Raw genomic sequence first — 12,861 nt, 5'->3', positions numbered from 1 at the left:
ACTTCATCTGCTTTCTAATTTTGTTATTTTGTCTTCTTTATTTGGCATCTGCTTGCGTTGGAGTCTCTGCCAAGTGAAGTCTGTTCTGCCGGCGTTCTGTGTTTGCCTGTTCAATTATAATCAGACTGCAGTGTCTCATTTTTCAGTCATTACATAACAACAGCTTTTCCTCCATCTCAGTCATTCCAGGACTTTTGTTTTTGTCTATTAGAAATGGGTTTTCCACGAGATATGGTTTTATTCCAGTCGAGTTTCCCTTTATGGAGAAAATCACGTTCCAAAAACCACAGATGAAAACTTGACCTAGAGCTGTCCTGACATGACATGACCTCAGCTGACCTCTGCTTTCCTCCCTCTCATTCTTTTTGAGTCTGGTGTTCATATTATATACCAGGCTGTCAGGATGTCCTGAGCTGATCTCAAGGATCGGTACTGGGGCTTTTTTTTTTTTTTTTTTTTTTTTTTTTTTTTAAATTAATCGGTATTTCTATCCCAGGGATGTCCATTATCCTGAATTAAAAACACCTGAACTAGCTAATCAAAGTCTAACTAGGCATACCAGAAACTTCCAGAAGTTGAGAAACTCTGCATGAGAAACTCTGTATGGCCCTGTATACATTGGTTTGATTTTAAAGGTGCCCTAGAATCAAAAATTGAATTTACCTTGGCATAGTTGAATAACAAGAGTTCAGTACATGGAAAAGAAATACATTGAGTTTCAAACTCTATTGTTTCCTCCTTCTTATATAAATCTCATTTGTTTAAAAGACCTCCGAAAAACAGGCGAATCTCAACATAACACCGACTGTTACGTAACAGTCGGGATCATTAATATGTACGCCCCCAATATTTGCATATGCCAGCCCATGATCAAGGCATTACACAAGGGCAGCCAGTATTAACGTCTGGATCTGTGCACAGCTGAATCATCAGACTAGGTAAGCAAGCAAGAACAATAGCGAAAAATGGCAGATGGAACTGACATGATCCATGATTACATAATATTTTTAGTGATATTTGTGAATTGTCTTTCTAAATGTTTCGTTAGCATGTTGCTAATGTATTGTTAAATGTGGTTAAAGTTACCATCATTTCTTACTGTATTCACGGAGACAAGAGCCGTCGCTATTTTCATTATTAAACACTTGCAGTCTGTATAATTCATAAACACAACTTCATTCTTTATAAATCTCTCCAACAGTATAGAATTAGCCGTTAGCCACGGAGCACTATCAAACTCATTCAGAATCAAATGTAAACATCCAAATAAACACTATACTCACATGATCCGACGCATGCATGCAGTATGCATGACGGACATCTTGTAAAGATCCATTTGAGGGTTATATTAGCTGTGTGAACTTTGTAAATGCACTGTATTATCGTCGAGAGCTTGTGGGGGCAGGGAGCGCGTGATTTAAAGGGGCCGCGCTGAATCGCTGCATAGTTAATGATGTCCCAAAATAGGCAGTTAAAAAAATTTATTTAAAAAAATCGATGGGGTATTTTGAGCTGAAACTTCACAGACACATTCAGGGGACACCTTAGACTTATATTACATCTTGTAAAAGCTGGTTCTAGGGCACCTTTAATAACTTTAATGTACTTGAAGTGTGCACCAAGCAGTAGGAAGCTACAAGTATCTGATCGGGACTAGAAATCGGCAGATATTCAATAGTCAATATTCAATGACTCTGCTCAGATCGGAGTAACAAAAAACTTGATCGGGACATCCCAACTTCTCAGTAACAGTCAACAATTCAAACTTCCCTGGCATCACTGTTTTTCCCATCTCTGCAGGTGAGCTTCTGGTTGGTACGGGAAATCCTCACCGCTCAAACCCTGAAGATCCGTGCTGAGATCCTGAGCCACTTTGTCAAGATCGCAAAGGTACGATCATGAACAGTTTTTTTTTTTTCAATACTCTTATTGTATCAATAAGAAAAAGTAGTACTATTAGAATAGAAAAGATCACTAATGCACCAAAATCTATTGCCAAGACATCATTCTGTGTGTATGATGATCACAATTCATAGTTTTTACGTGACGTCAGACTCTTATGGGAACGCCCACATGGAGGGCTAAACAATGCTTTCCTCCATTGCCTTCCAGTCATTTTTTATTTACCAGGATTGTACTAAGTACTAATGTAGTAAGACAGTGATATTAAAAGACCAAATTCAGTATACACCTTATTAATGATGCATACTATATACAGGCGAGCAGATATAAACACAATGCAGTTTTTCCAAAGAAAACCATTATAAAGAAAACGTGTTGCATTCATATTCTGGGTTCATCTGCTCGCCTGTATATAGTATGCATTTTCTATACTGAAATTGATCTTTTAATAACGCTGTTTTAGTACATTAAGGGACTTTAAGTGTTTTTCACGTTAAGCGTTTTAGAACGTCCTGCTGTTTTTAGTGGTTGAAATACTGCAGCAGGTGCTGGATATGGATCACAAGTGCCCAAAACTTAAATTTTGTTCACATGTTTTTGATTTTCTTCTTTTGAGATGGAAAATTGACAGGTCTGTAATGCAGTTCTATGCATGTTTTGCCCTCCAGGCCTTCGTGGTAGTCACGTGACTGAAAACTATGAATAAACACCAAAATGTCAAATTCCTCAGTTTATTCAAGTATATGTGTATAAACATGTTATTCCCAACAACTACATTTCCCATCATGCAGTGCTGCCTTAAATTTGGCCACAATTAGGTATCTTAAAAGGCAGCATACAGAGCTAAAGAACAATCAGGGCATTTACGTTGCGTCTGGATTAGATATACTTAAATGTTATTCTAATGATGTTGAATTGCTCCAGCTGCAGTATATCATGCTGCAATAGTGCATGTTGAGAGATGATGTTTTTGAGTCTGTCTAACTTCAACGGCTCACCTCATTAGTGTGGACTACAGAGGGATTATCATACAGTATGTTCCTACTTTGAAATGTGGTGTCGTTAAAGTCGATTGGCACACACTGTGATCAACAAAGCATTATTATTTAGTTTTATTATATAAGCATGCAACAGTATTCCTTTATTTCCTTCAAATTTTCATTACATGAAAAGCTTAATGAAGTAAAGTCAGAGCTGAAATTTGCAATGCACAGAATGTGTATAATACACACACACACACTTTTTTTTTTATTAGTGCTGTTAATTCTTCAAATGTACATGTATATGGTTTGGAAACCTTTAGTCATACTATAGAAATGCTATGTCAGGGCTAATGAACTAGCAGCAATCATTTTTATATGCCACTCTGATTGTTTGAGACCCACTTTCTATGCAACAGTATTCAGGTTTACAGTTAATGATCTGCAGTTCATATCCATACTTGTTCTGGCCATAGTTTTTGAAACATGGCAGTATTTAGCTGCAATTTAACACTCAAACGCATACCTCGGGTCTTTAGTGACCCGGGATGTCATTCACTACCCTCTTCCTCATTTATTTAGACATCAACATTCTTAATACTCCTCAATCAATGCATTTTAAACAATATAACAAGAAAAAAAAAGAAATACATTTATAAAAGAATGCCTGTTTTCTCATGCATCTTTTGCAAAAATTGTTTAGGGTCGGTAACGACCCGAGGTGTGTAACAGTGTAAGTATATTTTTTCTGCACATCAATATTTAAATCTTTGATACCTGAATAAGTGCAGTTCCCCTTTATTCCACAAGTTGTCAATTTCTGATACACAATAATGAAGTGAAGTTTCACTCATAGTTACCGCAGGCAGAAAACAAAAGAATAGGAAGTATCATCAACAAAACTTGAAATGGCTCAGTGATTTACTGCAGAGCAAGTACTGAACTCGGTCAAATATTAGTGTCTCTGTCACTTGATGGTGGGTCTGGTGAAGAAGCTGTCAGTGATCAAAATATTGATTTTGAAGATGTTGAAAATGATAGTTTTGAGAATATGTTTGAGATCGCAAATATGAGACAGATGCTGAATGTACCAGGACATGAGGTCTGATGAGGATAGTGATGATAGAATAAAACATCTGCTCAAACTGAACCTTTCCAAGTTACCAAAAGGTAACAAAAAATGCTTTATTTTATACTTCTGTAATTGTTACTCTAACATCAGGAGAGTTTTATATTATCGCGACAGGTAGAGATCCATCTGTGTTAGATATAAGTTAGTAATAATAATATGTAATAATTGGCAAAAACATTCATGCATTTAAGGGTTAAATGTTCGTTCTCATTTTCCTGATTTGAAAATCGCATGTTAGTGTAATTTTTATTGGTGATGTGTACAATTTTCTCAATGCTTAATAAGTACTTTCTTTTACTACAGTTTAATATGCAGGTACTACACAAAAATTTCAGTATATGTTAGTATATACTAACATTCAGTGTATATATTACAGAAGAGGATTAGGGCCAAGCAATAATAAAAAAATAAAACCATCTTGAGATTAAAGTTGTTAAATTTTGAGAAAAAAGTCGAAATAAAATGTTGAGAATAAACTCATTAAATTACGAAAAAAAAATCATTAAATTTCGAGAAAAAGGTTGAGATAAAATGTTGAGAATAAGCTCATTAAATTACGAGAAAAAAGTCGTTAAATTACGAGAACAAATTCGTTAAATTATGAGAAAAATGTCGCTAAATTTCGAGAAAAAAGTAGAGATAAAATTTTGAGAATAAAGTCATTAAATTACGAGAAAAAAGTAGTTAAATTACGAGAACAAACTCGTTAAATTTTGAGAAAAAAGTCGAGATAAAATGTTGAGAATAAAGTCATTAAATTACGAGAAAAAGTAATTAAATTATGAGAACAAATTCATTAAATTACGAGAATAAATTTGTTAATTTAATGACTTTATTCTCAACATTTTATCTCGATATATCTTTTTTCTCGAAATTTAACAACATTTTTCTCATACTTTAACAAATTTGTTCTCGTAATTTAACGTCTTTTTACTCGTAATTTAACGACTTTATTCTCAACATTTTATCTCGACTTTTTTCTCGAAATTTAACGTGTTTTTTTCTCGTAATTTAACGACTTTATTCTCAACATTTTATCTCGACTTTTTTCTCGAAATTTAACGTGTTTTTTTCTCGTAATTTAACGACTTTATTCTCAACATTTTATCTCGACTTTTTTCTTGAAATTTAACGAGTTTTTTTCTCGTAATTTAATGAGTTTATTCTCAACATTTTATCTCGACTTTTTTCTTGAAATTTAACGAGTTTTTTTCTCGTAATTTAATGAGTTTATTCTCAACATTTTATCTCGACTTTTTTCTTGAAATTTAACAAGTTTTTTTCTTGTAATTTAACGAGTTTATTCTCAACATTTTAACTCGACTTTTTTCTCGAAATTTAACGAGTTTTTTCTCGAAATTTAACAACTTTAATCTCGAGATGGTTTTATTTTGTTATTATTGCTTGGCCCTAATCCTCTTCCGTAATATATAGTATATGTTGTTATTATTATGTTGTTGTTTTTTTTAGAAAACTGCAGCAATTGCACACTTCATTAATGCAACTAAACACACATTATAAAGAGTTTGATTTTGTTTTTCATGTTAAACTTACAATGGTCTGATAATTACTCTGAAAAATGTTTGCCAACCCTTTGAATTTTCATCCGGAGTATCTGGCTCTAAAAAGAAAGTAAACTCATAAAAACAAGCCACGTCAAATATCAGGACACGTGAGCCATCCATCAGACATCTCATGACTAAATCTCAGAGGAACATTTGCTGACAGAACAAAAGCTGAAGAAAAAAAAAAAAAAAACACTCAGATTGTAGTCATCATGTGTCATGGAGTTGATTCGTTTGTGCCAAATTTGCTGAAGTGAGCACAAAGCAGTTTTCCATCATTTGTTGGGGCTTCATTGTGGGAGTAATGATGAAAGCAGGTCTGTATCTTACTGAAGGTCACTGTCTTTTAGTGGACAACGTCCAATCAAGAGCAATAAAAGGGAGTTTTGAGTGTGGGCGGTAGCTGTGACATCATCTAACCTAACAAACAGACAGTAGTACATGCCTGCTTCATTAGAAGTGCATGTGGATTTTCTTACAAATTGCAACCCAACCTTTTATGAAGTGAGAACCTTTCATTAGATGCGTTTAATAGAAAAACATGATAAAATAAAAAGCAATCAGTAAAATGGAAGTGGTTGCTACTGTATATAAATGTACTCTTTGACTCTCTCTCATGTGCTTTAAACACCCTTTTTGTGCTTTTTGCATTGAGTTCTCTGAACTGTCTAGCAATTCACACTCACTTTCTATGTCTGCAGAAACTTCTAGAGCTGAATAACCTTCATTCTATGGTGTCGGTGGTGTCGGCACTGCAAAGCGCTCCCATCTTTAGATTGAGCAAGACATGGGCGGTAAGAACACTCAACATTCACACATGTTTGCCAAGCTGTCTGAATGACAAATTTATTTATTTACTTTACTTAATGAATCTGAGGCTGTCCTCAAAGAGGAGGTTTGGTCAGATTTGGCTCACTTTTAAGGATAGTTTTGTCCCCACGAGATAAAGCCAAACTCATCATAGACCTCAAACCTTTGGCTGCTTAATCATAATATCTGAATTATAAAATGTGTTGCTCATATATCATGGTAATTATGTTTTCTGCACTCTGCCCACTTAGTTCTGTAATTATTTTTCCCTGCTCACTTTGAAACTGATGCTTTTTAACAACCGTTCAACTCAAAGCATGCTCCACTCAAAAATGGAAAATTACTCTTTAGAATTTTAACTTTGTGGAAAGAGACATGGACTCCAAGCATAACACTTCTCTCATCCTACTGTACACTGTATGATTTTCAATAAGTGTACATTGATTGCAGAAAACATTAGTCATAACTTTTAAAGTAGCCACTGTTTAAAAAAATTACCGTTCAGAAGCTTGTGGTCAGTACGTTTTTTTTTTTAAAAGTCTCTCATGATCAAAAATACAGTAAAAACAGTATTATGTTATAAAATGTAATTTATTTCAGTGATGCAAGCTGAATTTTCAGCATCATTACTCCAGTCTTCAGTGTCACATGATCCTTCAGAGATCATTCTAATATGCTATATTGATGCTCAAGAAATTTTTCTGATTATTATTAATGTTGAAAACAGTTGTGCTGCTTCATATTCTCGTCTACAAGTCGATGTATCAGAATGGAAATGCGTTTTATGTATCGATTTCTACAACATAACGGTAACTGATATGATTAGCCTTTGGCCTGACTAAGTTATCAAGCATAAAATAACTATAATTTCTAGATGAAAAGGTTAGTTCAGGCAAGAACTGAAAAAAACAAAAAGTATATTCTATATTAGTACTCAAATCAAACATGTGGAAATTAAAGCGTAAATATCAACAATATAAAATTAAGTAAAACCTACTCAACTTTTCTGATACTGTTGTTCCCATCATGCACTGGGGCATGAATAATTAAGGTTAGGGTTGTTTTTTTTCCAGCTGTATTTACAGTATTTTCTTTTATCATTGCCTTTGTTGTTTGGTTTAGTAACTTGTGATTGTGTGAGACATCTGGAGTTAATTTTCTACTCATTGACACATTCACACTCAAAAATGAACTATTGAATGTTACAGTCATTGCGTATTGTGCATCGAGTATTGAAGTCTCTGTGTTCAGGTGAGTGTCGCATTAAATCATACACTTTAAAAGTGCAATGTGTGAAATTTGGAAGGATATATTGACAGAAATGCAATATAATATACATAACTATGTTTTCAGCTGTACATAAAGACCTTACATAATGAACCGTTATGTTTTTATTACCTTATTTTATTCTTTATTACCACTTTTTTTGCTGTTTTCCAGCTGTATTTAGAGTCAGTGTCCCTGTTCAGAGTCAGACCGCTGCCTTCTAAAAATTAGCATTCTTAGAAATGAACAACTTGAACAACTTTCTTAACATTGTAATATACATTATATACAAAATTCACATACTATATTGCTAAATGTACCCAATTTTTCATATCAGCAGAAAAATATACCGGGATAACCTGGCTTCTCTTGAGACTCTCCTGCTTCAGAGCGATCATAGTTAATGATATGCTAAAGCCCACCCACACACAATTGGTTGCAACATTTTGTGACGTAGAGAACCAGGTCGGATTATGAGTCTTTATTTCACTGCAATTTTAAGGAGAAAATACTCAGCAATGGTGTTGGCAAACTGATGAAATTGCACATGGTTTGTCTTAAAGCATGTTAAAAACACCACATAGACATATAAACAACATTAAAACTTTGGTTTTTTTCCCCCTTTAAATCTGTTTTTGTTTTGTTAGACCATTTGTATTTCTTGGATTTTATTTGTCTGCATTGCATCAGATGAAAACCTAACTGGGAGGGTCAGGCTGTCGTTCTTATGCAGTATTAAATTAAATCATGTTTGTATTGAATATTAAATCATGCATTATGTTGCAATTCCTAAAAAAGTCATGCCATTTGCAATGGCGAGTCTCCATTTTGGACCTTTGACTGCTTCATGATGACTAGTTTAGTGATGGATGACTGATCATGCTGTTCTCTCTGCCACTATCGATCAAGATGATCATGACAACAGCAGGCTTCACATTTGAACTTTTAACTGAAGTGTTGTCAGCATAGAACCCGAAAACACTGAAAAACACACACATATTTTTTTCCCTCGCATGGTCTTGATTGTCCAGGGCTTTTTTAATCCAATGTATTTTTTGTTTTTTTGCCACCATTTGGAGTAGAAAACAAGAAATGGCATCAGGAAATGTTTAAAGCCAGATCAGCTCAATGTGTCACCACTGGCTCACAGCTCCGATTTCCAGTGCTTTTCTTTTAATCCAGCAACATACAGAAGCTTTAGAGTGTTTTACTGGTTAAAAACAGAATATCTGAACGCGTGTCTTTTGGCACTTGCAGTTGGATCCTCTTATTCTTCATGTCTGTGGCCAGATGATCATTTCCCATAAATTAACAGATGTTTGAAATATGGAGAGAAATGATGCTCTTAGGAAGTGTTCATCATGAAAATAGCAGATGAATAATTTCCTGCATTTTCTTTCAATGAACAATATGACCTTCAGAGTACTAGAAACTTATTTTCCACTTGATTTTGGCCACCGCTCAATGGCGTTCAAAACCGGTTGATTGGCCTCGCGGTCTGCTGCCCAATGCCACGAAAGTTTGCACCAGTCTGCAGGTTTTGGGCAGTCGGAGTCGGCAGATTTCACAGAAAATCACGTAGTTTAATGATGGGAACATTGATTTTTTTTTTTTTTTTTAGCTTCAGACTATGATTCCAACATGTTTTTGAGTCGATTTTAGACACATATCGTATTGTCATTTCATACATAACAATAGCCTCAATATTCGACTCATCAGCATAGATAAAACAACTGGCTCTGCCGTGTTGTAAACTGTGAGGTCCATACTGGCCCCTCTACCACATCCAAATGCACTTGGCTCATTTTTTTTTTCTTTAGCGACTGAGTCACTACATCAACTGTGGTTATCTCCTGCACATCCATGTTTGTTTCATCTGTCATGCGTCTACTAGCAATGAGATTTGTTTAGTGTATGATGCCCACTTTTTCTCTATAACCATTTACAAATTCAGCAAGTGCATGATGCTTACTGTTTTAAAATCTGCTTGGATTTTGAAAGTCATGTAGTGTGTTCCAGTCGTAAAGGCCCACTGAAGTGCCTTGGAACGTGCAGCATTATTAACTCCTTAACACTCTGAGGTCTGATGTATCGCCGGCGTTACCACCACGTTTTTTTTCTTACCAGTGTGAAAGAGACTCAAAATACTCCGTCAATGTTGCACATACAATTAAGAGTTATACACCATTTTAATCTGTGGAATATCTTCTTTTATTTGTGTACACTCAGAGTAAAAACAAAATGTTGTGCTTTTTGTAAAATAAAGAAAACTAACATGATGCGTGATCTCTCCTCTCCCTCTGAACGAAGTCCAATCTGACAGTTCTCAGAATATTAACTGTAACTTAGCGAATACTAATCACAAAAAAATGAGACTTCTGTCTAAAAATACGTTGAAATGTCAGGTTTTAAATCGTGCAAGTCAAATCAAAAACAAACCTTCTGTGTTTATTTAATCTGTATGAAAAGAGAGCATGTCAGAAGTCCGTGATTCAGCTCATTATCCGCTGATGCGGCCACGCCCACGGAGCCAGCGCTACTCAGACGCAAATTCTGAGGCAATACATGCATTCATCGTCTCAATCGTGTATTTATTGTCTTGAAAAGTGTTTTGAATAGCCATAGTTAGCGATCTCTGGCCTCTGTTAGTTCAGTTAGTTCCTGGATTACCTATTCTTCTTTAGCAGGCATTTGTGGACTAAAGGTATACAGAGCGCCCTCCGGCTGCAAGTATGAATTGAAAACACAGTATCCAGCGCTCATAGTGATGACAATAACTCCTGAATAAATAGGCCTATTACTCCTCTGTATAGAACATTGACAAACATTTGAGAATCAATATTTCTCCAAATATGCATGCTTTTAAGCTAAAAGCCTATATGAAATGCCATAGAGGTAACATAATTGTTCAGACACTTTGCATCACAGAAATACATTCTATTTTAAAGTATATAATATAATACCATTATTTTAAATTGTAATAATATTTCACAGTATTGCTTTTTTTCTGTATGTTTGATTTACACCATGATGAGCTTTGAGACATGATCACAGAGTGTTTTTTCACAGCCTACCTGACTGAAAGAGCTCATTATTTATGCAGGTCATTAGAGCTCTTTATGCGATTCTTTTGTCTTCTCAGGTGAGAATCACCCATTATTCATGATGATTCACGCCTCCACGCATACTGTGTTTCTTGACCAAAGATGTTTTAGAAAATTTAAATCTCTCTATTGTTTTATATGAAGGAGTAGGAAGGATAATTTTTACATAATTTTGAAGCAAAAACTCTAGTCTACAATCTCCAATACCCCGAAGTCTTATGAACACATATATAATATTATTTTTTTGGCCTTATTTCAGTGACTTAAGTTTTTTGTTTTTTCAATAACCACGCATAAACGTTATTCCTTCAAAAACACAAACATGTACATACATGTTCCTCATATATTATGGTAGCCTAGTTTGTGCTGAATACAGTGTAATGACACTTTTTCCATTAATATGTTTATGAACAACTGAAAAAAGCACAAATGTCAGGGCATGTCAAAACTTCTCCAGGCCCCAAATCAGTCTCAGACTCCAGAGGGTTAAACCCTGAGGGTATTTTCAGAGTTTTTTTTTTTTTCTAAGTGACACAAAAAATTAAAGACTCGTAACTCCAAAACTATAGTAAGGAGAGTCAAAAGGTTGGTATTGTTTAAAATGAAACTTTTAAAATTAAAAAATTAAATTTGGACATTCTCATGCTGAGAAACTACTGATAAAGGAAAAAAAATAAAAAAATTTGCTCAAGAGAAATTTTACATATATTTCATATTTGACATGCAGTATGTGTCATATTGCGTGATCAATATCTCGTTATTGGCTTATTGGATTATGCTGATGTTGGGGGCGGTATAATGTAGAGGGCATTTGATGAGAAATCCGATGAGAAGCTGAAATGCTGCGTGATGTCATCAAAATCGTTGATCCACATTGGCGGAAGTGAGTTTTGAACGCTTATATCTTCTAAATATGAATTTTGTCATTGTTTTGCCAATGTTTGAAAAGTAGTTTTTATATATTTTAAATAAATTTTCTTGTGATGGCAAAATTTAATTTCTGTCACTTCAATCTGCCATCTTTTACTTTTGATGTTGTTGGATTACTTATATATGATATTTTACCGAAGTTGTCTAGTAGATCATGTGATTAACTTAAAATTTAGCCAAAAAAAGATGTCTTAGTATGTTATTATGAAACCCTCAGCTCACTAGGTTTTATAACAGCGCTGATGTCAGAGTTTTATCCATAGTGTCGCTTAAACTCAATGGCTCTTCAAAATGCAATGCTTTTCCTATTCCGTTAATGATTTTTTTTTTGCTCCAGGCTTAGTTCAATGATACTTACCTCTGCACTTGCTATGGACGATGCCAAGATCAACTCTGCAGGCATGTTTATGGCCCTGTCCATCCACCCTCAGAGGAACACCAGGGACTCTTTGCTCTTTAAAAGCAATTCCACAGCCTTAGAGAGTGTCCGTGGCGCCGGGGGTTTGGCGTAAGTCAAGGTGACGTGGATGAGAGGTTTTCGTTCATGTACTGCATAAGAACTATGAACGTACAGTCATGGTCAGAATTATTGGCACCCTTGGTAAATATGATCATAGGTGGCTGTAAAAAATAAATCTGCGTTGTTTATCTTTTTACAGGGTACCCGCGGGGTCTTAAAAGCATTGAAAAAGTCTTAAATTTGATAATCTAAAATTAAGGCCTTAATAGCCTTGAATTTGGTATACAAAGTCTTGGATTTCGTTACAAAGGTCTTATTTTTATTTTTTTTATTTTTTAACTTTTCCTAGGATTAAGTTCATACCGTAACAAAATGAACTGTTACTAGTGTAGGCTAATTAAAAATTCATGCAGCGTAATGTTGAGTGCACCTCGCGCTCCACGTCATAGCAGTAAGCGCGAAAGCTCGCGCACCCGTTACTATGGTTACTAGGCAAGTGAGGTAAATTACTAGAGATGAGCCGGATACTCGGCTGAAACGAGTATCCGGTACGGATAAAGCACTTCTGCCGAGTACGAGTATTATACGAGTAATACGAGTCAATATCTGTGCTCGGATTGAATGAAAATCATCATTGGGTAGCTGATTTTGTCAGCGTTCTGTGATAGTCTAGTCCAGTGGTCTCAAACTGCCGGCCCGCGGGCCATTTACG

General features: G+C 35.1%; 1 protein-coding gene across 2 annotated transcripts in view; it reads left to right on the top strand.

Moving 5' to 3' along the window:
• Positions 1–12,861, top strand: part of LOC125266903 (ras-specific guanine nucleotide-releasing factor RalGPS1) — a 206,867-nt gene that overhangs the window by 69,467 nt on the left and 124,539 nt on the right. For both annotated transcript variants that reach the window (XM_048188026.1, XM_048188025.1), the window contains exons 6-7: positions 1,801–1,890; positions 6,281–6,373. In XM_048188026.1, the coding sequence (XP_048043983.1) occupies positions 1,801–1,890; positions 6,281–6,373 (183 nt within the window). The remainder of the gene's footprint in view (positions 1–1,800; positions 1,891–6,280; positions 6,374–12,861) is intronic.

The sequence above is a fragment of the Megalobrama amblycephala genome, linkage group LG4, assembly GCF_018812025.1.
Source record: "Megalobrama amblycephala isolate DHTTF-2021 linkage group LG4, ASM1881202v1, whole genome shotgun sequence".
NCBI classification, from domain to species: domain Eukaryota; kingdom Metazoa; phylum Chordata; class Actinopteri; order Cypriniformes; family Xenocyprididae; genus Megalobrama; species Megalobrama amblycephala.
This window is presented reverse-complemented; position numbering and strand designations above follow the sequence as displayed.